The 19,517-nt window shown below is 33.5% G+C and overlaps 4 protein-coding genes across 8 annotated transcripts; 2 read left to right on the forward strand and 2 right to left on the reverse strand.

Annotated features, from left to right (window-relative positions):
• The first annotated feature begins 1,923 nt into the window (after positions 1-1,923).
• LOC121204866 (uncharacterized) lies at positions 1,924-3,644 on the forward strand. The gene is made up of 3 exons (XM_041075568.1): positions 1,924-2,523; positions 3,021-3,158; positions 3,250-3,644. The coding sequence occupies exons 1-2, from the start codon at positions 2,060-2,062 to the stop codon at positions 3,061-3,063; spliced, it is 507 nt and encodes a 168-aa protein (XP_040931502.1). The 5' UTR covers positions 1,924-2,059; the 3' UTR covers positions 3,064-3,158; positions 3,250-3,644.
• A 4,409-nt stretch (positions 3,645-8,053) lies between these two features.
• On the forward strand, positions 8,054-12,809 carry LOC107917955 (choline transporter protein 1). Of its 2 annotated transcripts, none has more exons than XM_016847397.2 (10): positions 8,054-8,395; positions 9,328-9,686; positions 9,792-9,937; positions 10,096-10,279; positions 10,411-10,484; positions 10,573-10,686; positions 10,842-11,198; positions 11,448-11,708; positions 12,033-12,260; positions 12,409-12,809. In XM_016847397.2, exons 1-10 carry the CDS (start codon positions 8,220-8,222, stop codon positions 12,589-12,591), a joined length of 2,082 nt encoding a protein of 693 aa, XP_016702886.2. In that variant the 5' UTR covers positions 8,054-8,219; the 3' UTR covers positions 12,592-12,809. The 2 variants fall into 2 exon arrangements, with proteins under 2 accessions (XP_016702886.2, XP_016702888.2); XM_016847399.2 differs by lacking the exon at positions 8,054-8,395 and adding an exon at positions 8,729-8,937.
• Positions 12,810-12,876: 67 nt separating this feature from the next.
• Positions 12,877-15,709, reverse strand: LOC107917956 (putative nuclear RNA export factor SDE5). 3 transcript variants are annotated; one of them, XM_016847402.2, is made up of 9 exons: positions 15,579-15,709; positions 15,263-15,333; positions 14,869-15,122; positions 14,459-14,553; positions 14,180-14,236; positions 13,868-13,935; positions 13,678-13,781; positions 13,524-13,594; positions 12,877-13,249 (listed from the first exon to the last, which is right to left on the reverse strand). In XM_016847402.2, the coding sequence occupies exons 1-9, from the start codon at positions 15,651-15,653 to the stop codon at positions 13,109-13,111; spliced, it is 936 nt and encodes a 311-aa protein (XP_016702891.1). In that variant the 5' UTR covers positions 15,654-15,709; the 3' UTR covers positions 12,877-13,108. The 3 variants fall into 3 exon arrangements, with proteins under 3 accessions (XP_016702891.1, XP_016702890.1, XP_016702889.1); XM_016847401.2 differs by having other exon boundaries at positions 13,678-13,775; positions 14,869-15,134; XM_016847400.2 differs by having other exon boundaries at positions 14,869-15,134.
• Positions 15,702-19,466, reverse strand: LOC107916854 (putative nuclear RNA export factor SDE5). 2 transcript variants are annotated; one of them, XM_016846219.2, is made up of 7 exons: positions 19,405-19,466; positions 18,456-18,554; positions 18,099-18,197; positions 17,741-17,840; positions 17,377-17,483; positions 16,483-17,069; positions 15,702-15,895 (listed from the first exon to the last, which is right to left on the reverse strand). In XM_016846219.2, exons 5-7 carry the CDS (start codon positions 17,400-17,402, stop codon positions 15,702-15,704), a joined length of 807 nt encoding a protein of 268 aa, XP_016701708.2. In that variant the 5' UTR covers positions 17,403-17,483; positions 17,741-17,840; positions 18,099-18,197; positions 18,456-18,554; positions 19,405-19,466. The 2 variants fall into 2 exon arrangements, with proteins under 2 accessions (XP_016701708.2, XP_016701709.2); XM_016846220.2 differs by lacking the exon at positions 19,405-19,466 and adding an exon at positions 19,180-19,395.
• Between the last annotated feature and the right edge of the window lie 51 nt (positions 19,467-19,517).

The raw sequence follows: 19,517 nt of genomic DNA on the forward strand, positions 1-19,517 counted from the left end.
GTGATGGTTCCATTCCCATACGATAGATGAAATGTGTGGGTCTTCAACTGCCATCGCATCCCCGTGAAATCAAACATACCTTAAAACTATCATAATGTCTCCCTCAAATATAAACATAAATAAATTTTTCTCCCCAAATTTGCAACACCTAGCAAAAAAAATAAACAATTTTTGGAAAGAAGAAAACGCTTCTTGTAGTACTCGTTTTCTGTTTCGCTTTCCAAAATAGACTTATTTCCCTAATTTTTTTTAAAAAAAAGCCAAAATCCTAATTAATTTTAGAAACCGACCTTTTTATTTAATTTACCTTGGATTTATCTTTATTAAGTGATAGTTCGGTCTACTTACCATTTTGTACACTTTTTTTACAAAAAAAAAAAGTGTAGAAGAAAATTTCTATCTAATATTTTTCAACTTGGGTTATCAAACTTGTTTAAAAAGAATTAAGTTTCTTAAAATATTAATTTTTAATTGATTGAATTTTTCATCACTTTATCAAATAAGGCCTAAATTTAAAAATATGATGTGTTGATGAGCAAAGTAACAATTATATATATTTAAAAATAAAATATAAATTTTGGTACAAACATAATATTATTTTATTAGTGTTTAAAAATCACACTTTTTAAAAATAACTTTTGAGTTTATTGCTTTCAAATCTTTTTTGGGATTGTCGCTTGACGTATTTGGAAGAATCACAATTTGTTTACTTCCCAAGGCATTTCTTTGAGTATTGATGAGATCCTAAATTCTCTTATAGCTGGACAAAACAATATACTTCTGTTTTGTTGCAACTAGAGGTTTTGTGCGAGATCATAATGGTGGGTGGATCATTGTATTCTGCAGATATTTGGGTACTTGTCACAGGGCTAGATCTTTTGTCTCACGATCTGTGTGGTCTTAGGCGATCCGTTCGTCCAAACTCGCCTAAGTCAACCTTTACTCAAGTGATGATTCCTTTAGAAGTCCTCCAAAGCACCAATTTACAGAGCGAAAGCGATTTATGCCAAAAGAAGCTTATAAAGAACAACAAAAAGAGTGCACACAAGGTGTTTGAGTAAATGCTCTCAATATTCTCTTATTCACAAAGAATAATGAAACAATGAATGGAGTGAGTACAAATAAGGGGGAGGCTCTCTATTTATAGTTGAGCTCCCCCAAAATCGACGGTGAAGATTACAATACATCAACGGACAAGATTCATCCTATCCCTTAAATCATGGGATTTACAATATATGTCATATCAAACATAATCTAATCTTTACAAGATATGATTTTATCAATCTTCTAAGACTAGTTACTAAAATAGCCTAAGTTGCCATATCTTCATTATCGGGCCATCCAGGCTTCAAGCTAACAGGCTTCTCCAATAGGCTATCGAATCGGGCCAATTCTTGAGGGCCAAATGATCCCTATCTACACAATAGACTTCCATCGGATGCATTTGGTGAGATGGTCACGGGCTTTGAACTGCGACCCGTGATACTTGCATAGTAACAAAGGCTAAACTTTGGGAGGACTTGAATGGGTTGAAGCTTATTTTGGACAAACGATTCGAAAGGATCTCAATCCAAGCAGATAGTATTGAGATCGTCAATGACATCCAATGTGGTTCTTCGGGAAATTCTAATTCTACCCTAACCAAAAAATTCATCAAATTTTGAAAATGGTAAAGCAGTGGAAAATTCAACATACACTCCGAGAAGAAAACTCAACCATAGATCGTCTTGCCAAGACGGTTCGTAATAGAAAACTAGATTTAAGAATATTCAAGTATTTTTTTGATGATTTAGTTTAATTGTTTTGTAATTTTATCTCTCAAAAAAAAGTTAAAAAAAATAACTTTGTTGGACATAACTTCTATACATGAATTCAATTTTTATGTGTACTTTTAGGGCTTTGTATCAATTAACTTTCTTTCGAAAAACCCAACCTTTTATTTTACATTCATCGTCTCAGGTTTTTGCCCATCACTTTTATTCCCACTCTACTGATAATCTCCTTCATTCAATGCTTGTTGTTCAACAATGTCGAACTCACCAACTGAACCAAGCAACAAATGACCAACGGGATGCTCAAACTTCAACCAATTACCCGACTGTATTCTTCAACACGTCTTATCTTTTCTCCCCACGAAGTTCACCATTTCCACATCTATTCTCTCCAAGCGATGGCGTTTTCTTTGGATTCTGGTCCCTATTCTCGACTTCCGGCAAACAACCAGTTACTATACCGACAAAAAAAGTCGAACATCCTTCCGGCATTTGGCTTACAAAGCTTTGATGCTCAACAAGGCGGCTTCTCTACACAAGTTTCGCCTCACCTGCAACATCGATCTCGGCCTTTTATTTCTCAACACTATGATCAACGGCGTAATCCTCCCGAACGTGGTTCGGGAAGTGGACATCTCGATTTTCGCGAAATGGAGATTCGATTTCTTCGAACTGCCGACTTGTTTATTCTCGGCCGAGAATTTGTTCTGAAACTCAGCCAAGGAATCTTCATCGATGTTCTTAATTACAGGTCAGTTCGTTTGCTGAGTCTCAAGGTTTTGCATCTCAAGTCGGTTACTTACGCGAATAACAAATCAGTTTCGAAACTTCTTCAAGGTCGTACCATGTTGGAGGAATTGATTGTTAAAATAACTTTCAAAGATAATGCCAGAAATTTCATTTTTCATGTATCCACATTGAAAACTTTAAACATAAAAGTGCAGTTCGACAAGATGAGCAAATTACGATCGCAATACGATCTTACTATAAATACCCCGAATCTTTAGTACCTTGAGACTATAGATTGGGAGAGCGTGATTCACTTTGAAAGTGTGTTTGTTAGCTTAGTCGAAGCAAATGTTTGTTACTATGGAACTGGCTTATTCCGAATGGTGGAAGCACTTTGCAATGCTAAGTTCCTTCACTTGAAATGGACCCATTATTGCGACTTTAGGGCAAGAATTTGCTTCATCAATATGATTAATGAATGGGTTTATTGATAGTATCAATGTGTGATTCTCTTTACAGGCATTGCGTAAGGATGAAGCTTTTCCTTTGTTTCCTAATCTGACCCAACTGGAGCTAAACTTTGGTTTCGATGGCCGGAATTTGACACCATACTTTCTTGAGAATTCTCATGCTTTAGAAGTTCTTGTCCTTAGTAAGGTTAGTTTAAATTTAAAAGCTTTTCAACTGTTTACCATGGCAATTCTCATTACTTTCTAACCTACCATTCAATTTGTTGTTGGATATATAGGACCGGATACACGTACAAGGATCAAAGATCCAGAGAGTTTACCCCCACAGCTAAGAGAAGTTTATGTGAGAGGGTTTAGTGGACTTCATCATGAGCTAGAAATGGTGGAGTATTTGTTAAAGAATAGCAGAGCTTTGGAGTTGATCGAGATCAGCCATTATCGCTTGCATCGACAGTCCATGTCTAGCGTGCTTCTCAAGCTATCAAAGTTTCCAAGACGCTCCCATGCATGTAAAGTTGCATTTATTTGATATCTGCATTTTCAGTTTGATGTTAGGGTAAATATTCTAATTAGACTATTTACTTAATATACAATCATACTTTTGTCTTTGGCTAAACGCCATACTTTCACCTTAATATCTAATCTAATTCGTCTTTTAACTTTTGGAGTTTGGAAGAAAGGAGAATTTGGATTTTGCAGTGTGTGATTGTTAATCAAACATGTGCGTTACATTAAGCTAAATAATTACTTTCCAAGCAAGTCAACATCCTCCAAAATTACATTAGAACTTTATTCTAAAATTTAAACCCTTTGCTCTCCCACGTCAACACTTTCTAAGCTTCTACTCTACTCTACGACCCAAAAAGCTCTCCTTTTTCTCTTTCTCTAAAAATTCTCTTTTAAAAATATTAAATAGGTTTAGCATTGCTTTTAAGAAATATTTTTGAGACAAAAAATATTTTTAAAAGTATTGTTAAACAAGATGTTTTTGAACTTTTTAAAAGTGTTTTTGAGAAAAAAATGCTTTATAAAAGTACTTTTTTTAGCCGAAAGCATAAATAGAAAATTGTAGCTTTTCCTCAAAATTATTTTTTTGTCCCAAAAGTGCTTAAAAGCAATGCTAAACCAAGCCTAATTCTAAGAAAGAAATGAGGGGTGTCTTGAGGGTAATACTAAAAAATATAAAGATATTGATACAAAGTAGAATTGAAGATGATTTACTTAGTGGGTAGAGAGTCATAGATGATCAAATATTGTGATAGAGAAGAAGAAAGAGAAAGTATAAGTCTAAGAGGGAGAAAAGGAGAGAGTTAGTAAGTGCCTTGGTCGATTCTTAAGCCTTGGGGGGCCTTATATAGGGTGTTGTTAGCCCTTTCCCAAGGTTACACGTGTCTTGTGGTTATTGGCTTCATACCATCTGGGTTCATTTGTCCTATTGATGTTCTTCTCCCTTGAGTAAAAGTTACCCTATTAGGATAATTAGTAAGCGCAATGTACAACATCAGACAAGTTGCCTCTGTCAAGGTGTGTTCCCTTGACATGAGCTCGCCTTACTACGAGACCTCGAGGTAGATATTTCAAGGTCTTGGTTGATGGGATTGTAGAGTGACGAAGTAAGTTCACTAAGTGTCGTTGGGCTCATGAAGTGTAAGTATAACAAAAGATGTTGTATTTCTTATCATTTCTATAGCATTTTGGGTTGCTATGGTAATTTTAAAAACTCAATTTTAAGTATAATCAAGAAAATCAATTAAGGAAACAAAAAATAATAAATTTACTTATAAATAAATATTAATAATTTTATTTAAATATAATTAAATAAGTAATATAATTTTCTTCTCAAATAATTAATATAATTTTCTTCTCTTGAATTTAGGGTTTAATTAGATTTTAGGGTTTAAAAGAGAAAAAAATAATGATGATAATTAATTTTTAAATAAAATTATTAGTATTGTTATTTTTATTTCATTCGTCATATTATTTATTTAGGGTGAATCAAATTGTTTTAATGATATGTTTTGTTTCATCTCTTAAAATAAATGGGGTATCTTATTGTTTTGTTAAGCAATATTTTTTGTGTGTCAAAGTATAATACTTTCCTGTTACCATGTTTTAGTTATGGTTACCCCGTAGAAATTACTTTATTTTCATTTGAGGTTTTTCTTGTTTATCGGTAAAATTTTACTTTAATTTTTAAAAATAATAAAATTTTAATTTAATTTTTTAAAAATTATAAAAGTATAAATTATAAAAATAATAAAATTATATTTTTACTATCATAAATATTATAATTTAATTTTGATTCTCTAAAAAAATTTTTGATTTCCCCCGCAATAAGGTTGCTAAGCAAATTGAGTGACAATAAGAGAAATGAGAGGCGCATAGCTAGAAATTGCGTTCAGAATTAGATCAGAAGTCAGTACAGAAGTTTATGTGTTTGCGTTTGTTAGAAGTTGAGGATGGTTGATTGACTACAGAGACATCACAATTACCTTTAATAAAAGAGGTAGAAGGGAAAGCAGTCAATGTCAATGAGAAATGAGCAGCAGGGACACGTGCCAAATAATTGGAAACAATTGGGTATGATTATGAGTTTACTGTAGATGCCCCGAATCTCGAGTACCTTGAGATTATAGATTGGGAGAGCTTGGTTCACATTGAAAGTGTGTTTGTTAGCTTGTCAAACCTAATATTTGCTTCAATGGATGTGGCTTATATTTTGAGTTGCCGAACTAGTTTAAGACTTGTCTATGAATCAGTTCAGTTCAAAGGCGGTTGGAAAAATAAGTCTGTAGGTCCTAATATAATATTAGAATTCTAGCTATTTCAGAATAGTATCTCACTGATGGCTCAGGCCTCCCAAAAGGAGACCTTCTTCGCTTTCCACCTAAGCTGTGTAGGAAAACCCTAAAGCTAATCTCAAGGGACAATGAAGCTTCATAGAGTCTTTCTGTTTAGATGCAGGTAGTCCACATCTTCATAGTTATATCTATTTCATTGAGCCTCTCTTCGAGACAGTGCCCAGATCATTACATCTTTCTTGCAGAGGGTTTAAGTAAAAATGTATGTTCGAAAAATTGGTTTGAGTAGAAAAATAAGATCTATTTAGAAGATGGGTCAAGCCTGAAGTAATGTTTTTTTGGCCTGGGCTCGGCCTGAATTTACAAAAAAAAAATTATTGTTTCTTCATTGTTTTGTTGTTGTTTTCCTATTATTTTGCTGTCATTTGTGTTGTTACTATTTTGTTGTTATTGTATAACTATTATTTTATTGTTAATTTTACTTCTATTTTGGAGGCATTTGCTTGTTAAGTTATACCGGTGTTATTTAAGTATAAAAACTTTTTTAAATTTATTTTCAATTTATTAAGAAATATTTATTTTAATATTTTTGATATATTATATTTTTAAATTTTTATTTTTAATATAAAAAATGTAAAAAATTAATACCAACTAATTGAATCTAATTTTAATATTTTTATCCAAATTAAATTTAAAACAAAAATTTATACCATTTATTAGGCCCAACCCACCAATCGAATCTAAAATTTTGTTATGGCACAAACCCCCCCCGGGGGGCCACGTACAATTCTACGAAGCACTATGCAATGCTAAGTTTCTTTGCTTGTAATGGATCAATTGTTGCGACTGTAGGGTAGGAATCCGATCAATGCTTACATCATATTATTTAAATCCCCACCGTGAGATCTTGCAATGGTCAACCAAAAACACTTTTTTCAAGAAGATCAACGGTCTTGGAGAATAGAGTTTAGCGTAAGACAAAAAAGGAAACAGGGCACTGATATTAATATCATTTTCAATATAAGCGGCGCTAAGTCTCCATTTATTTAATATTATATAAAAATAATGCCTTGTTTTATGATTGACTGCTGTCTCTGCTGTTTGGCTGCTAAGCGGCTCATCTTACAAACTTCACTCTTCCTGCTTAGGTTTTTTAATCATTATTATTTTACCACATTATCTTTGTTTTTTATATGATATTTTAACACATCAATTTTTTATAAACTTTTAGCCACTATATTTTTATTCTAAATTTTATACTCTGTACTATCATATAACATATTTAATTAAATTAGTGTCACGAGTCTACAAAAAAATTTATTTATAAAAATTTTATAGTTTTATTAATATTTTAATCATTGATTATTTTTATAATTATGATTTTAATTATATTTTTTCACCTATAATATGTGTGTAAAAATTTAGTATAATTTCATTATAATAATTAAATTTATTGTAAAATTAATTTTTTATGTTTTATTTTTTCTTTTACTTTTCATTTATACATTATTTACCAAATTAATTTTCTATAATAATTTTTTCCCTTAAATTTTAATAAAATTGGTTTTATTGAGTGAATAAAAAATAATCTTTAATAAATGAAATTATATTTTGTAAATTTTATTAAAAATACGATTTAAATCTCACTAATTAACATTATTAATATATTTAAAATTTTAACTATGATTTAAATCTCTTATTAGAATTTTTACTAACAAATAAATTGTTATAGTGAAGATTACTTGTATTTCATAATAGTGTTTATTAAGGTTTTTAGATATAAATATAAATTGGATTTATTTTGTAAAAAAAGTATTACAAAAAATTATTTAAAGATATGTCCAAATTTTCATAGGGGCGGTTTAAATGGCTGAAGGCTTCCTTTGTTATCAACTATCATTTTAGTTAAACTATTTATCTTTTTGTTTTCTTATCTAAAAACGTGATGAGTCGATCAATACACAACTTTAACTAATGAATCTTGAATTCTCTTAAATCCTGACCAATATAAAATTTAAAAACTTTGCAAAATTACCCTATATAGCTTGTATTGACTTTAGACAATCTCATAGAATTTGGATTTTTGCTTGAGTAAAAAGAATTGTAAGAAGTTTTCTTTTTATATATAATCTTAAAAAATAAATTATTAATCAAACATGTTAGATTACAGTAAGCTAAACAATCGCTTTCCAAGCCAAGCTACCAAACAGAACCGTCCAAAATCTAAGCCAACCTGACACAGATTTCTTAAGATAGATCGTTGTCTTAATGTAAGAAATGAAAACCCAAAAATACACAACCTTTATTCTAAATCTAATACCCTTTGTTCCCCTCCTACTTTAACACTTTCTAAGCTTCTACTCCACTCCAGTTCCCCCCAAAAGCCCTCCCTTTTCTCTTTCTCTCAGTCTCTCTAGAACTGTTGTTTAAATTCTAAGAAGAAAAGAATGAGGGGTCCTTTAGGGGCAGTGCTAGAAAGGTATCCCATCACTACAGAAGATGGAGGGATCATTAGACACAACAGGAAATGCAGAGATGTTGCATTTCTTGTCATTTTTATAGCATTTTGGGTTGCTATGATCGTTAACTCTAGCTTTGGATTTAACCAAGGAAACCCATTAAGGTATTTAACTTCGGTTGTCTTTTGGTTTCCTTTTATTAAGATTTACACACTTTTAGTTCTTGTTGAATCCCAAAATGGGTACCTTTTGTTTTGGTACGCATCGTATGTTTTGGGATCCTTTTATGGTATGTTTTATTTATTTATTTATTTACAGTAATAGCTCCAATGAGTCTCTTTATCTATTTATTTATTGTTAAGCAACATATCTTGCTTATTATGTATTTTCACTTGTTATCTTATTGTAGTTGTTGTTACTTTGTAAAAATTACTGCATTTTCATTTCGTTTTTTTTCCTTGTTTCTCATGTTATTTGGTTACCAAGAAAATTGGGGAAAATAATAGAAAAATGGCTGGCTGCCTGGCACATGGTTGGGATTTGCTTTCCCAATTAGATTAGAAGTCAGAGCAAAATATGAAGTGTTTTCATTTGCTAGAAGCAGGGTTGGCTGATTGTCTTATTGTTGGAATTATTCCCAATTTCCACTAAGATTTTAAGGGACTGGTATTTTGTGAAATATGATGACATTCGAAGTCAGGCACAAGTAAAAACTAGACTTGAATTTTGTCTGGATAGTTTTTGATTACGTCGTAGATCTTTACTACAGGTCACTGATTCTTGTTGTATGTTTATAGCTTTTGTTTGGAGTGATGATAACTGCGGTAGTGTCATTGGTATTCCTAGTATGTAATGGCCTTTCTAGATTACTACAACTTCTTTCGGGTGGGTATTAATGCATTCTTCGTTCTTATAGAGGTTATGCTTGCCAGGTGCCAATCATCAACTAATAAAAATCAGCTCTTTCCATTTCTTTGGGGCATCAATCAAAATGTTGCTGTTTGCCTTTATGTATTGTAGCTTAATTCAGTTTTACCTGCTCTGCTTTCTTACTTTGTTTTCATTCTACTTTTTCTATGTTGGATGGCAATATCAGGCTTACATACGGGCTGGACTACAAAGGGAATGTATGTGGTGACAAGCATGCTCATCCTGGCCTTCATCAGCTGGAACTCAAGTATTGGTTGAATCCAAATCAGGTTTATCAAAGTGGTGTGACGGATAGCCAATTCAAATTGTCTAATGCTCGGAGTATATGCTTATTGGATTGCCCTACTCCATTAGAAGATTCACTAAGTTGGGTCTGTGATTATCCAGAGGGGGATATGCACCTCTCAATGGATGACTGGATCGATAGAAATTATGATTATTATGAAATTCTTACATCGGAAATGAAAAATGCTTCTCTCCAACTTCAGGGTCCATGTTACCCGGTTATATTTCCAAGTGTGAATGGTAGATAAACTGGAACTACTTGTTTTATAGTTTAATATTTATTTTCCCAAAGCATGTGTACATTTTCTTTTACCATCTCATGAATTATTATGCATGCTTTTTCAGTTTACTGGAGTTGCCAATATATTGCTCGTGCTTCAAATGCATCTTTGCGGCACTGGAAACAGATGGGTGGAGTGGATATCAAAGAAGATATCATAGTAGATAAATCCATTCACAGTTTTATCAATTCTCGGTCATCTGTCTTAAAGGTTGAGCGCCTTTCCTGCAATACAATTTTTCTTATATAGGATGTCTCTTGATTATGTTGCCTATATCAACTTCATGCCTTTTAGAAAGTGTCATTTTCAGCTTTGTGAAATATTAATATACATGTCCAGAAATTAAAGTTAATCTCATGAATTTGCAGCGTTACATGGCTGATATCGGAAAGGCATGGCCTGTATTGATAGTTTGTGGTGGGCTATTGCCACTATTTCTTTCAGTTGTATGGCTGTTAATGATTCGCTATTTTGTTGCTGCAATGCCTTGGATCACAGTTGCCTTCTTTAACATTCTCATAATAACGGTTACAGTGTTTTACTACTTAAAAGGTTCGAAATATACCTCTTACCTCTCTGTCTTCTTCACTGTATGCCATATATTTTGTGTATGTATCTCAAATGGAAGGATAACTGCTATTTTCAATATGATGCTAAATTTGTCTTTTTCTTCTTGCTTTTAGCTGGATGGATTGGGAATGATGCCATCTCCCCTATCATTGGTGATCATGATCCATACATACATGTTTTTGGACGGGTGGGTTATTGCTTTTGTCTTGATCAGAACGCTTTTGTTATAATGGTATATTGGTTTTTGTTACATGCTAAACTTTTGTTTCTTTCAGGAACTAAACCATCTACGTGCTGCTTCGATTCTTATGACATTCATTATGGTTCTTTCCATCCTGACATCAATAGCAATTGTTCGCCGTATCCTAATGGGAACATCAGTGCTAAAGGCAAGTATGCAAATGATTCAATCACTTAAGATGATTTGCTTTAGCATCAGCTAGTGCTGCCTAGAATTGTCATTTAAGACTTCCATTTTTAATTTTATTTTCATAAAAAAATCAAAGGAGGTAAAAAGTGTTATTATGTTTCTGACTGTACACAGGTTGCTGCAAAGGTCATAGGTGAAGTCCAAGCACTGATAATTTTTCCAGTCATACCATATTCAATTCTAGCAATTTTTTACATGGTCTGGATATCAGCTGCCCTCCATCTGTTCAGTTCGGGTCAGGTCGTCCAGAATAATTGTAATACCAACTGCTGTGCTTACGATCTTCTGTCGGAAAAGGTGAACTGTGATCATTGTTGTGGTTATAGCGTCCGTTACACCCCTCATATTGCTGTTTCCATCTTCTTCCACCTGTTTGGTTGTTACTGGGCTACAAAGTTTTTTATCGCGTGTTCTTCCACCGTGATTGCTGGTTCTGTTGCCTCTTACTATTGGACACGTGGTGAAACATCGGTAAGCTACTAAATCGTAGCATAATTTGTGAGGTGTACATGCTGTTTCCATGGGGAACCAAACAACTAACTTTTACCATATTTTGAAGTAACATATCAATTACTTTGTATCTATTTGTTAGTAATTTAGTAGTGATATAAAGAATATGTTTGTAAGTTTGCACATTACATTAAGAATTTCTCTCCTTTTTTCTTTCCTTTTGAAGAAATTTATTCTTTCACTGATTATTTTTGTGGTTCGCTCTTGCAGTCAGAGGTCCCAGTTCTTCCTGTTTTTGACTCTATGAAGCGGCTTATAAGATACAGCCTTGGATCTGTGGCCCTTGGCTCGTTGATTGTATCCTTCGTGGAATCAATTCGTTTCATTCTTGAGTCATTTCGTCGGAAACTAAAAGTTGCTGAAACTACACCTGATAGCTGGTTTGGAAAGATGGTATATCATACTTCACAGGGATGCTTAAGATGTGTTGAGTGGACAATCAAATCAGTGAATCGAAATGCTTATATAATGGTAATTTTCGAGAAAAACTAAAAATGTTCATATATTATCCAAAAGCCTGTAGATTTTTCTTTGTATGGAAATGGGTACTTTTAAGAAATATAAATAGTCGGAGCAACAAAGGATCTTGGCTATGCTCCAACATTAACTTACATAGTAGACCTATCATCCGTACACTTTTGTTCTTAACTGCAAATGTTTCGCTCTCGTTTTTCTTTTTAACACATTGAAGACTTTCTAATAGGACATATCATCTGGTTGCTGTTGGTACATTTTTTTTTGTGTTGTCTGCCGATTCTGAATTTTATCTTAAATATGAATTTATTATTTTTGTAGATCGCAATAACAGGGAAAAGCTTCTGTAGATCTTCTGCAATTGCAACAGAATTGATCATGAATAATATCCTTAGATTAGTGAGGGTGAATGTGATTGGAGATGTTATCCTGTTTCTTGGAAAGTTGTTTGTCAGCCTCTCGAGCGCTGTCTTTGGTTTCCTTGTGTTGGATACCCACAAGTATAGTTCTGGTCATAACAAATTATCCTCCCCATTGCTTCCTGTGCTGGTATGTTATCCACTTTCTTATTGTAATTCGTTTCATAGGTGAGAGATTGACTTTTATACATGCGTGCACCACAAGCTAGCAAACATGTTAAGCTCTCTAATCATTAATGATGAGAATTGCTGCTTACATTATGTATTATTTTTGGCAGGTTTGCTGGACTCTTGGTTATGTAGTTGCAACTCTTTTCTTTGCCGTGGTGGAGATGTCGATTGATACCCTAATACTTTCCTTCTGCCAGGACTCAGAGGAGCACGAAGGGACGGCCCAATTTGCACCTCTCCTGCTCATGGAAACTCTCAATGAACAAAATGACATGCAGAGACTTACTTAATGATCTTATGGACTATAATTTTTCTCAAAGAATTCTTGAATCCTTATTATAATATGGGTTCCTACATTCTCGTTCCCATTTTCATATCAATCCTTGTATATATTTAACGGCCATGACCATAAGGAAGGTTTTTGTATGCGAAATATATGTAGTATATTTGTGGAAAACCAACAATTGGACAGTGGATACATCACTAATGGATACATCACTAGTGGATACATCATTGTTTAGTTTTGTTACGTGGAAGAGGTGTTAATGAAAATAGTAAGCACATAAAGAATCACCTTGAATTAACATGAAAACATTGTTATTTTATCATCATGCTCACGACAAAAGGAACAAGAACATTATAAAAGTTCAAAAATGTCAATTTTATATGGAATTTAAATGAAAACAAAAAAAAACCAATGGCAAGTTTTTGTCTTTATGTTTCTTCAGGTGTTCAATCTTCTTCATTGGTTACTGCTGTAGTTTTGCCCTGTGTTGCTAAAAGCTTGAAATGATTTGAACTTTTTGCTTAGGAGGATCCCAGATTTGTCTGATTCTTCTTTGCGAAACTCAGGTTCTTCGGGTTGATTATATCAACTTGAATCAATATTATCCGGCCATTCTCTTCCTCTGTCCATTTAATGGATTCCTTCTCCAGCTGTCTCATTATCTGCAAAAGAATATTTTTTGGTGCTAGTTTCTTAACTCATAATGTAAATATGTATACACAAAATAGTGATAAATCAAAGCTCATTTGCAATATCAATGAGATCAAACAGAAGTTTGAACTTCCAAGTGCATAAGGCTTGGGATGTTTGTTTTGGGTTCAAGCTCATACGGAGTTGGTGATTTTACCTTAGGTGAACTTTGTAATGGTGTTTTGTATTTAAATATCTTTTAACTTCAATAAATAAAAATTTTCTTTTAAAAAAAAACAATCATACCAGTCGTCTTCGAGCTCCCTTTTTAGTATCTTCTTCAATGGTTCCCACTATAATCCTTAGATACTTAAAAGCTGGCAGGATGAGTAAGTAAGAAGTTATGGCAGTTTACTTGTAAAATACAAAGACTAAAGAATAGAAGAGAGTGGTAACCTACTAGGGATGCCAGAAATAGATGATAAGTGAGTCCGGAGAAGACTAAGAGCTTCCTTCGGTTCGAAGTCACGCAAGTCAAGAGACATAATTTCTTCATCACTGCAACTGAATTCAAAACTTGTGATGCAATTTTCTGAAGCAACAGACAGCGATATTAGGGAATAGAAAAAGGAACTTCAGCATGCACCAACCTGGATTCAAGCATCTTTGCAGACGATTTTTCATCTGCCTCTCGGGCCCTTTTGTTAAAAAAGTGACCCTAGACATTCACCAAAAGAAATAAATTTATCAAGAATTACATCTACTGAAGAATATAATACTACTCTAAAATCTTTTCCAGTTGGATACTAAGCGGATTTGGCTCAATTATCTGAAAGGAGTTTGTATTTCAGACATGCATAGTTTTAATCTTATTAAACCACTTTTTTTTTCAGTTGATAGAGTGTAAAAGACTGATATTAGAAAAGGAAAATTCTAAAGAGAGGCAAAGATCAGAATCATACTATCTCCATGAGTTCGGTTGCTCGTGCCTTATCACCGTTAGTATATGCTTCAGCAGCCTGAAAGTTAACCAAGATTGTTAGCACTAATCACACATTTCAATTTAAAAATCATCCTATAGAAGCATCAGCACTTCTTCGGATTTTGTAAAAGATTAAGAACTTCCAAAACTTATGAGATGGCCTCAGACTTGCTTTACTAAACTTAGTTCTATCAAAATTTTGTAGAAAAATATTCATAAGAGTCTATCTTCCAAAACTTTTGCAGATTAAACAACTTACAGATTTATAGTATTCTTTCATAGTCAGCCAATACTCCTTCACAGCTTGACGTAAGGAATCATAAGTATTCTCATTGTCATGAGGCCTATCTTCCACTGCAGAAGAAACCAAGCACAAAAAGGTTATGCTAATCGAAAAAGTTGTCATAGGAATAACAGAGATGACATAAAATCATACTATATAAAAATTAGGCTCCGAGGTTCAATGGATTGATGTGATATCGCATATCATCTTAAAGTATAAGAGTAACTGTAGGCTGTTAAGGTATAATGAATTGGCCCACAGATCTGTTTATATGAATAAAAATTAGGCTCCGAGGTTCAATGGATTGATGTGATATCACATATCTTCTTAAAGTATAAGAGTAACTATTCTATCGCAATACAAAAAGCATAGATAGAACTCTTTACCATCTTTCGGAACTTTCAGCATTTCTACTACAGTTGGAAAACTGATGTCTGTGTCCTTGAGAGGTTCGGTCACCAATTCACCAAGTGCCTTTGATCTCCTTACCTCCCTAACTGCATTGTTTCTTTTTGTTGCTTCCCCTGATCTTTCAGGGACAGTGAACAAGGTTTGCAAGATTTCTTTCTCCAGCGCGGCTTTATCTTGGTTTCCTCTTGGAGATCTTTTAGAATTTCTTATCATAGGTGTAGCTTCTTCACTGCAAAGGGTGCTAAGAATAATAGTGGCCCAATTAAAAATAAGAAACAACTTATGGCAACTTCCCAATGAACATCTTTGCTTCAGAAAATTATGAAATTCAACAATTCAACAAAACAAAATGAAATTGGAAAAACACACCTTTGAGAAAAATCTTTGGATTGCAGTTTTTCTCGGATTAAAAAGGTTTGGTCCAAACAAGACCCTGTGATCTGTAGAAAGAATTATAGTGAAAGGATGAGCTCAAAAACATGTAACTTGCCAACAGGTAATAATTCCTCTAAACTGGATGGCTTAATATGATACGTGACACACACAAAACCTGAAATATAAACATTTGTGCAATTCGATTGTAAAAAGAACCAGCAAGAATCTTCTGAATTTCAGAAGTTGATATTAATTTCTACTAGATACCATAAAAGAATTAGGTATTGAAATGGGCTAAACTCGGCCTCACCTTTTCAGCAGCTATACCAATAACATCATCAGATTTCTCTAGAGTTGAAGCTGACATGTCAAGCAGTTTGTCCATATGATCAATAAGCAAATTAATATCATCAACCAAGGTTAGGATGACAAATTAGTTATTTATCAACAAGAAGAAATTAAAATGAATGCAACATATAGGCCGAATAAGGGAAACAGTTAATGTTTTTTTTTCTTTCTTCAAAAGACATTGAGAGCCACAAAATCTGGTCTCTTGGGATAAAAAGGAAAATGCAGAACTCAAAGGGTATAAGCACTTCACCTTGTCCACATCAAATCCACAACAATCTGCAAATCAAATGAATGGCAGGATTAAACATATTATGAACTCAAATGGTAGCAACAATAAGCAAAAACAAAGTATATAGTAGTTACAATTTCATGTATCTAACTAAAGAGAAAATTTTATCATAAATTGACTTCTTTATTTTTGAAGCTTCAAAAATTACCAGTTCCAAGGAGGAAAACTAAAAAAGTCAAGACCAGGGATCAAGAGATAGCAAAGATAAAGAAACCAAAAGAGGTAGAAAAGGCCTAGGATAAACTCCATAATCAATGTAATAAAAGGAACAAGCCACTGATATATAAACATATAAAGAATGAAGAAGAAAACTCATGCCAAATAACAAAAACTTAGTATCACATAAATGATGATGAGAAAAAAAAAACTTGGGACTAAAGAAATTCAATTCAGATACTGTCCTCTGCCTACATTCAATCCACTTATAATGTCAAAGCAATGGTAAGATAGCAAAGTCTTAATAAAGTCCGATATGGTCACACTTAAACTTATGCCTCCAGTTAAAAATAAGATAGCAATTTGCATTATAAGAGAAGTAAACAACTCAAGGACTAAAGGAAGGTAGTAGATTTACCAAGTACTTCTTGAATTACGGACTTGTCGAGTTGAAATCCATCTCCTAGCATCTCAAACAGAAATTTCTCTAGATCACCATTTTTGGTGTTGTTCCTAGTTGTCCTGCATGATGGAGCTTCTTCATTCCATATCAAAGATGCCGGGAATTCCTTTGAATCAATTTTCACTGGTTTGGTAGTATTGAGGGAGTCCATTCTTGATGGCCTTGGTTTAACATAGTTTTTCCCTATCAGACTGGAAACACTGCCCATTGATACAGAACCTCTTTTTGACTTTAATGCTTCACTGTTGAGATTGGAAGATGTATATTTTGGAGACGCTGCAGTTTCACTTTCCCATCCAGACAACAATTTCATGGATGTTGTATTTGCAGCAGCGGACTTATTTTCATAAGTATCAACTGCTTCTTTCGAAGTCCTTCCATTATTTCTTGCATAAAGAATATCGGCAGTAATGCTGACATTCCCTTTTGCCTCGTAATAGGCAGTAGCTATTTCCTCGAGAGAAAACTTCGAACCAAAGGCATCAAGCAGCTCTTTGAGAGCCGCTTCACTGGGATTTGAAGAGATTACAACTCCTTTCATTCTGAAAATAGGGGAAAAGGAAAAACAATATAAAAGTTTTGATAAACACACAGGACTTAGAAGGAAGACAAATACAATGGTGTATTATAAACAAAGCATGTTAAATGGTTGAGAAATAAATACTCAAAAAAACAAGCAAAAAACAGCTAATTTAGCCGAAAACCTAAAATTAATAAAAGCGATGATATCCATGCCAGATTTGCAATTCCTTTTCAGGTTTTGAACCAACTATTTCTTTCCTTTACTGCCCATTTTGTTCTATTGTATTGAAATCATTAAAAAGAAATGATATAACATACAACTTTTACCTTATGAGGTCGAAACGGCAGTTCATCTCAGTTCACATTCCGCATCACATAAGAACAACAATCGGGGACCCATGACCCATGACCACGAGTGCAGTTTGAAAGACAGTCTAGCAAATCAGGTAACTATGTTACAAATTATATCAACAGCATAACAATTTTCTTGATGACTGATTGATCTATGTCCCTTTCAAGAGAGATTCAAATGAAAACATTCAAATATCAACCAACTAGTAATCAAGAAATAACCAACAATGATTTCAGAACATTATTTCCAGTGGCAAATGTGATTGTGATTGTAAGCTCTGAACAGGGAACTAAAAGCAATGCCAAACCATGTTTAATTGCAATAACATACAACTTTTACCTTATGAGGTCGAAACGGCAGTTCATCTCAGTTTACATTCCGCATCACATAAGAGCAACAATCGGGGACCCATGACCATGAGTGCAGTTTGAAAGACAGGCTAGCAAATCAGGTAACGATGTTACAAATTATATCAACAGCATAACAATTTTCTTGATGACTAATTGGTCTATGTCCCTATCAAGAGAGATTCAAAAGACAACATTCAAATATCAACCAACTAGTAATCAAGAAATAACCAACAATGGTTTCGGAACATTATTTCCAGTGGCAAATGTGATTGTGATTGCAAGCTCTGAACAGGGAACTAAAAGCAAATACCAAACCATGTTCAATTGCAATAACATACAACTTTTACCTCATGAGGTCGAAACGGCAGTTCATCTCAGTTCACATTCCGCATCACATAAGGACAACAATCGGGGACCCATGACCAGAGTGCAGTTTGAAAGATAGTCTAGCAAATCAGATAACTATGTTACAAATTATATCAACAGCATAACAATTTTCTTGATGACTAATTGATCTATGTCCCGATCAAGAGCGATTCAAATGACAACATTCAAATATCAACCAACTAGTAATCACGAAATAACCAACAATGATTTCGGAACATTATTTCCAGTGGCAAATGTGATTGTGATTGTAAGCTCTGAACAGGGAACTAAAAGCAAATGCCAAACCATGTTTAATTGCAATAACATACAACTTTTACCTTATGAAGTCAAAACGGCAGTTCATCTCAGTTCACATTCCGCATCACAGAAGAACAACAATCGGGGACCCATGACTGTGGGTGCAGTTTGAAGACAGTCTAGCAAATCAGGTAACTATGTTACAAATTATATCAACAGCATAACAAATTTTCTTGATGACTAATTGATCTATGTCCCTACCAAGAGAGATTCAAAAGACAACATTCAAATATCAACCAACTAGTAATCAAGAAATAACCAACAATGGTTTCGGAACATTATTTCCAGTGGCAAATGTGATTTTGATTGTAAGCTCTGAACAGGGAACTATTGTGATTGTAAGCTCTGAACGGGAACTAAAAGCAATGCCAAACCATGTTTAATTGCAATGGCAAATGAAAATGCCAAACTTAGCCATATCTGTAAGTTTCATTATGATGTGTTCCACAATTTTATACCTTTACCTCTAATTTCTCAACTAAACAGCAAATCTTTTACATGTAAATTAAAAGCTATGGTAATTTTAAAAAAGAAATGTGCTTTATTTGATAATAAAACATCTTTATTGTACAGAATACTGATAAAAACAGTACAACACAAAAAAAGAAAGCAATGAGATTACTTTTCTTTCTCTTTTATGTTTTCTTTCCACTTTCTCAATAACCAAACAGAACAATATACAACAAATAGGAATGACCAACAAATCCACACTCAAATGAACAAAAACAAAAACAAAAAGATCACCTTTTTATTGGCTATTCATTGTCCACCGGTTTCTCAGAAACAAAACATATAATCAAAACTCAAAACTAACAATAATAGGAAACAAAGAGGAAATTAGGTTGATCATTGTGGTAAAGCAGTTACTTTATCAACATTTTAAGTTATAATGAAAGATTAAGAGATTAACACTGAAGATTAAGTGAATGCATGAGGGGGGCGGAGGGATTGAGAGAGGCATTGGCTTACTTGAAAGTAAATTTCGCCTCTTTTCTTGTAAAGCTATTTTCTTTTCAAATAAAAAATGGGAAATTTTTGAGGGCGTATTTATATAATTACTGACGTCATTAAATAAATAAATC

This window comes from Gossypium hirsutum, chromosome A01, assembly GCF_007990345.1.
Source record: "Gossypium hirsutum isolate 1008001.06 chromosome A01, Gossypium_hirsutum_v2.1, whole genome shotgun sequence".
Classification (NCBI taxonomy): Eukaryota; Viridiplantae; Streptophyta; class Magnoliopsida; order Malvales; family Malvaceae; genus Gossypium; species Gossypium hirsutum.

Coding starts and splice junctions, on each gene's coding strand:
- LOC121204866 (XM_041075568.1), top strand. CDS start 2,060: ATGACCAACGGGATGCTCAAACTTCAACCAATTACCCGACTGTATTCT. Junction 2,524..3,020: donor ATCGATGTTCTTAATTACAG/GTCAGTTCGTTT, acceptor TTCTCTTTACAG/GCATTGCGTAAGGATGAAGC.
- LOC107917955 (XM_016847397.2), top strand. CDS start 8,220: ATGAGGGGTCCTTTAGGGGCAGTGCTAGAAAGGTATCCCATCACTACA. Junction 11,709..12,032: donor ATCGAAATGCTTATATAATG/GTAATTTTCGAG, acceptor TTATTTTTGTAG/ATCGCAATAACAGGGAAAAG. Junction 12,261..12,408: donor CCCCATTGCTTCCTGTGCTG/GTATGTTATCCA, acceptor TATTTTTGGCAG/GTTTGCTGGACTCTTGGTTA.
- LOC107917956 (XM_016847400.2), bottom strand. CDS start 15,653: ATGGACAAACTGCTTGACATGTCAGCTTCAACTCTAGAGAAATCTGAT. Junction 14,237..14,458: donor TGAAAGAATACTATAAATCT/GTAAGTTGTTTA, acceptor GTTAACTTTCAG/GCTGCTGAAGCATATACTAA. Junction 13,250..13,523: donor AGGGAGCTCGAAGACGACTG/GTATGATTGTTT, acceptor ATTCTTTTGCAG/ATAATGAGACAGCTGGAGAA.
- LOC107916854 (XM_016846219.2), bottom strand. CDS start 17,402: ATGAACTGCCGTTTCGACCTCATAAG. Junction 17,070..17,376: donor TGCCGTTTCGACCTCATAAG/GTAAAAGTTGTA, acceptor CCCTATTTTCAG/AATGAAAGGAGTTGTAATCT. Junction 15,896..16,482: donor CGTAATTCAAGAAGTACTTG/GTAAATCTACTA, acceptor TTTGATTTGCAG/ATTGTTGTGGATTTGATGTG.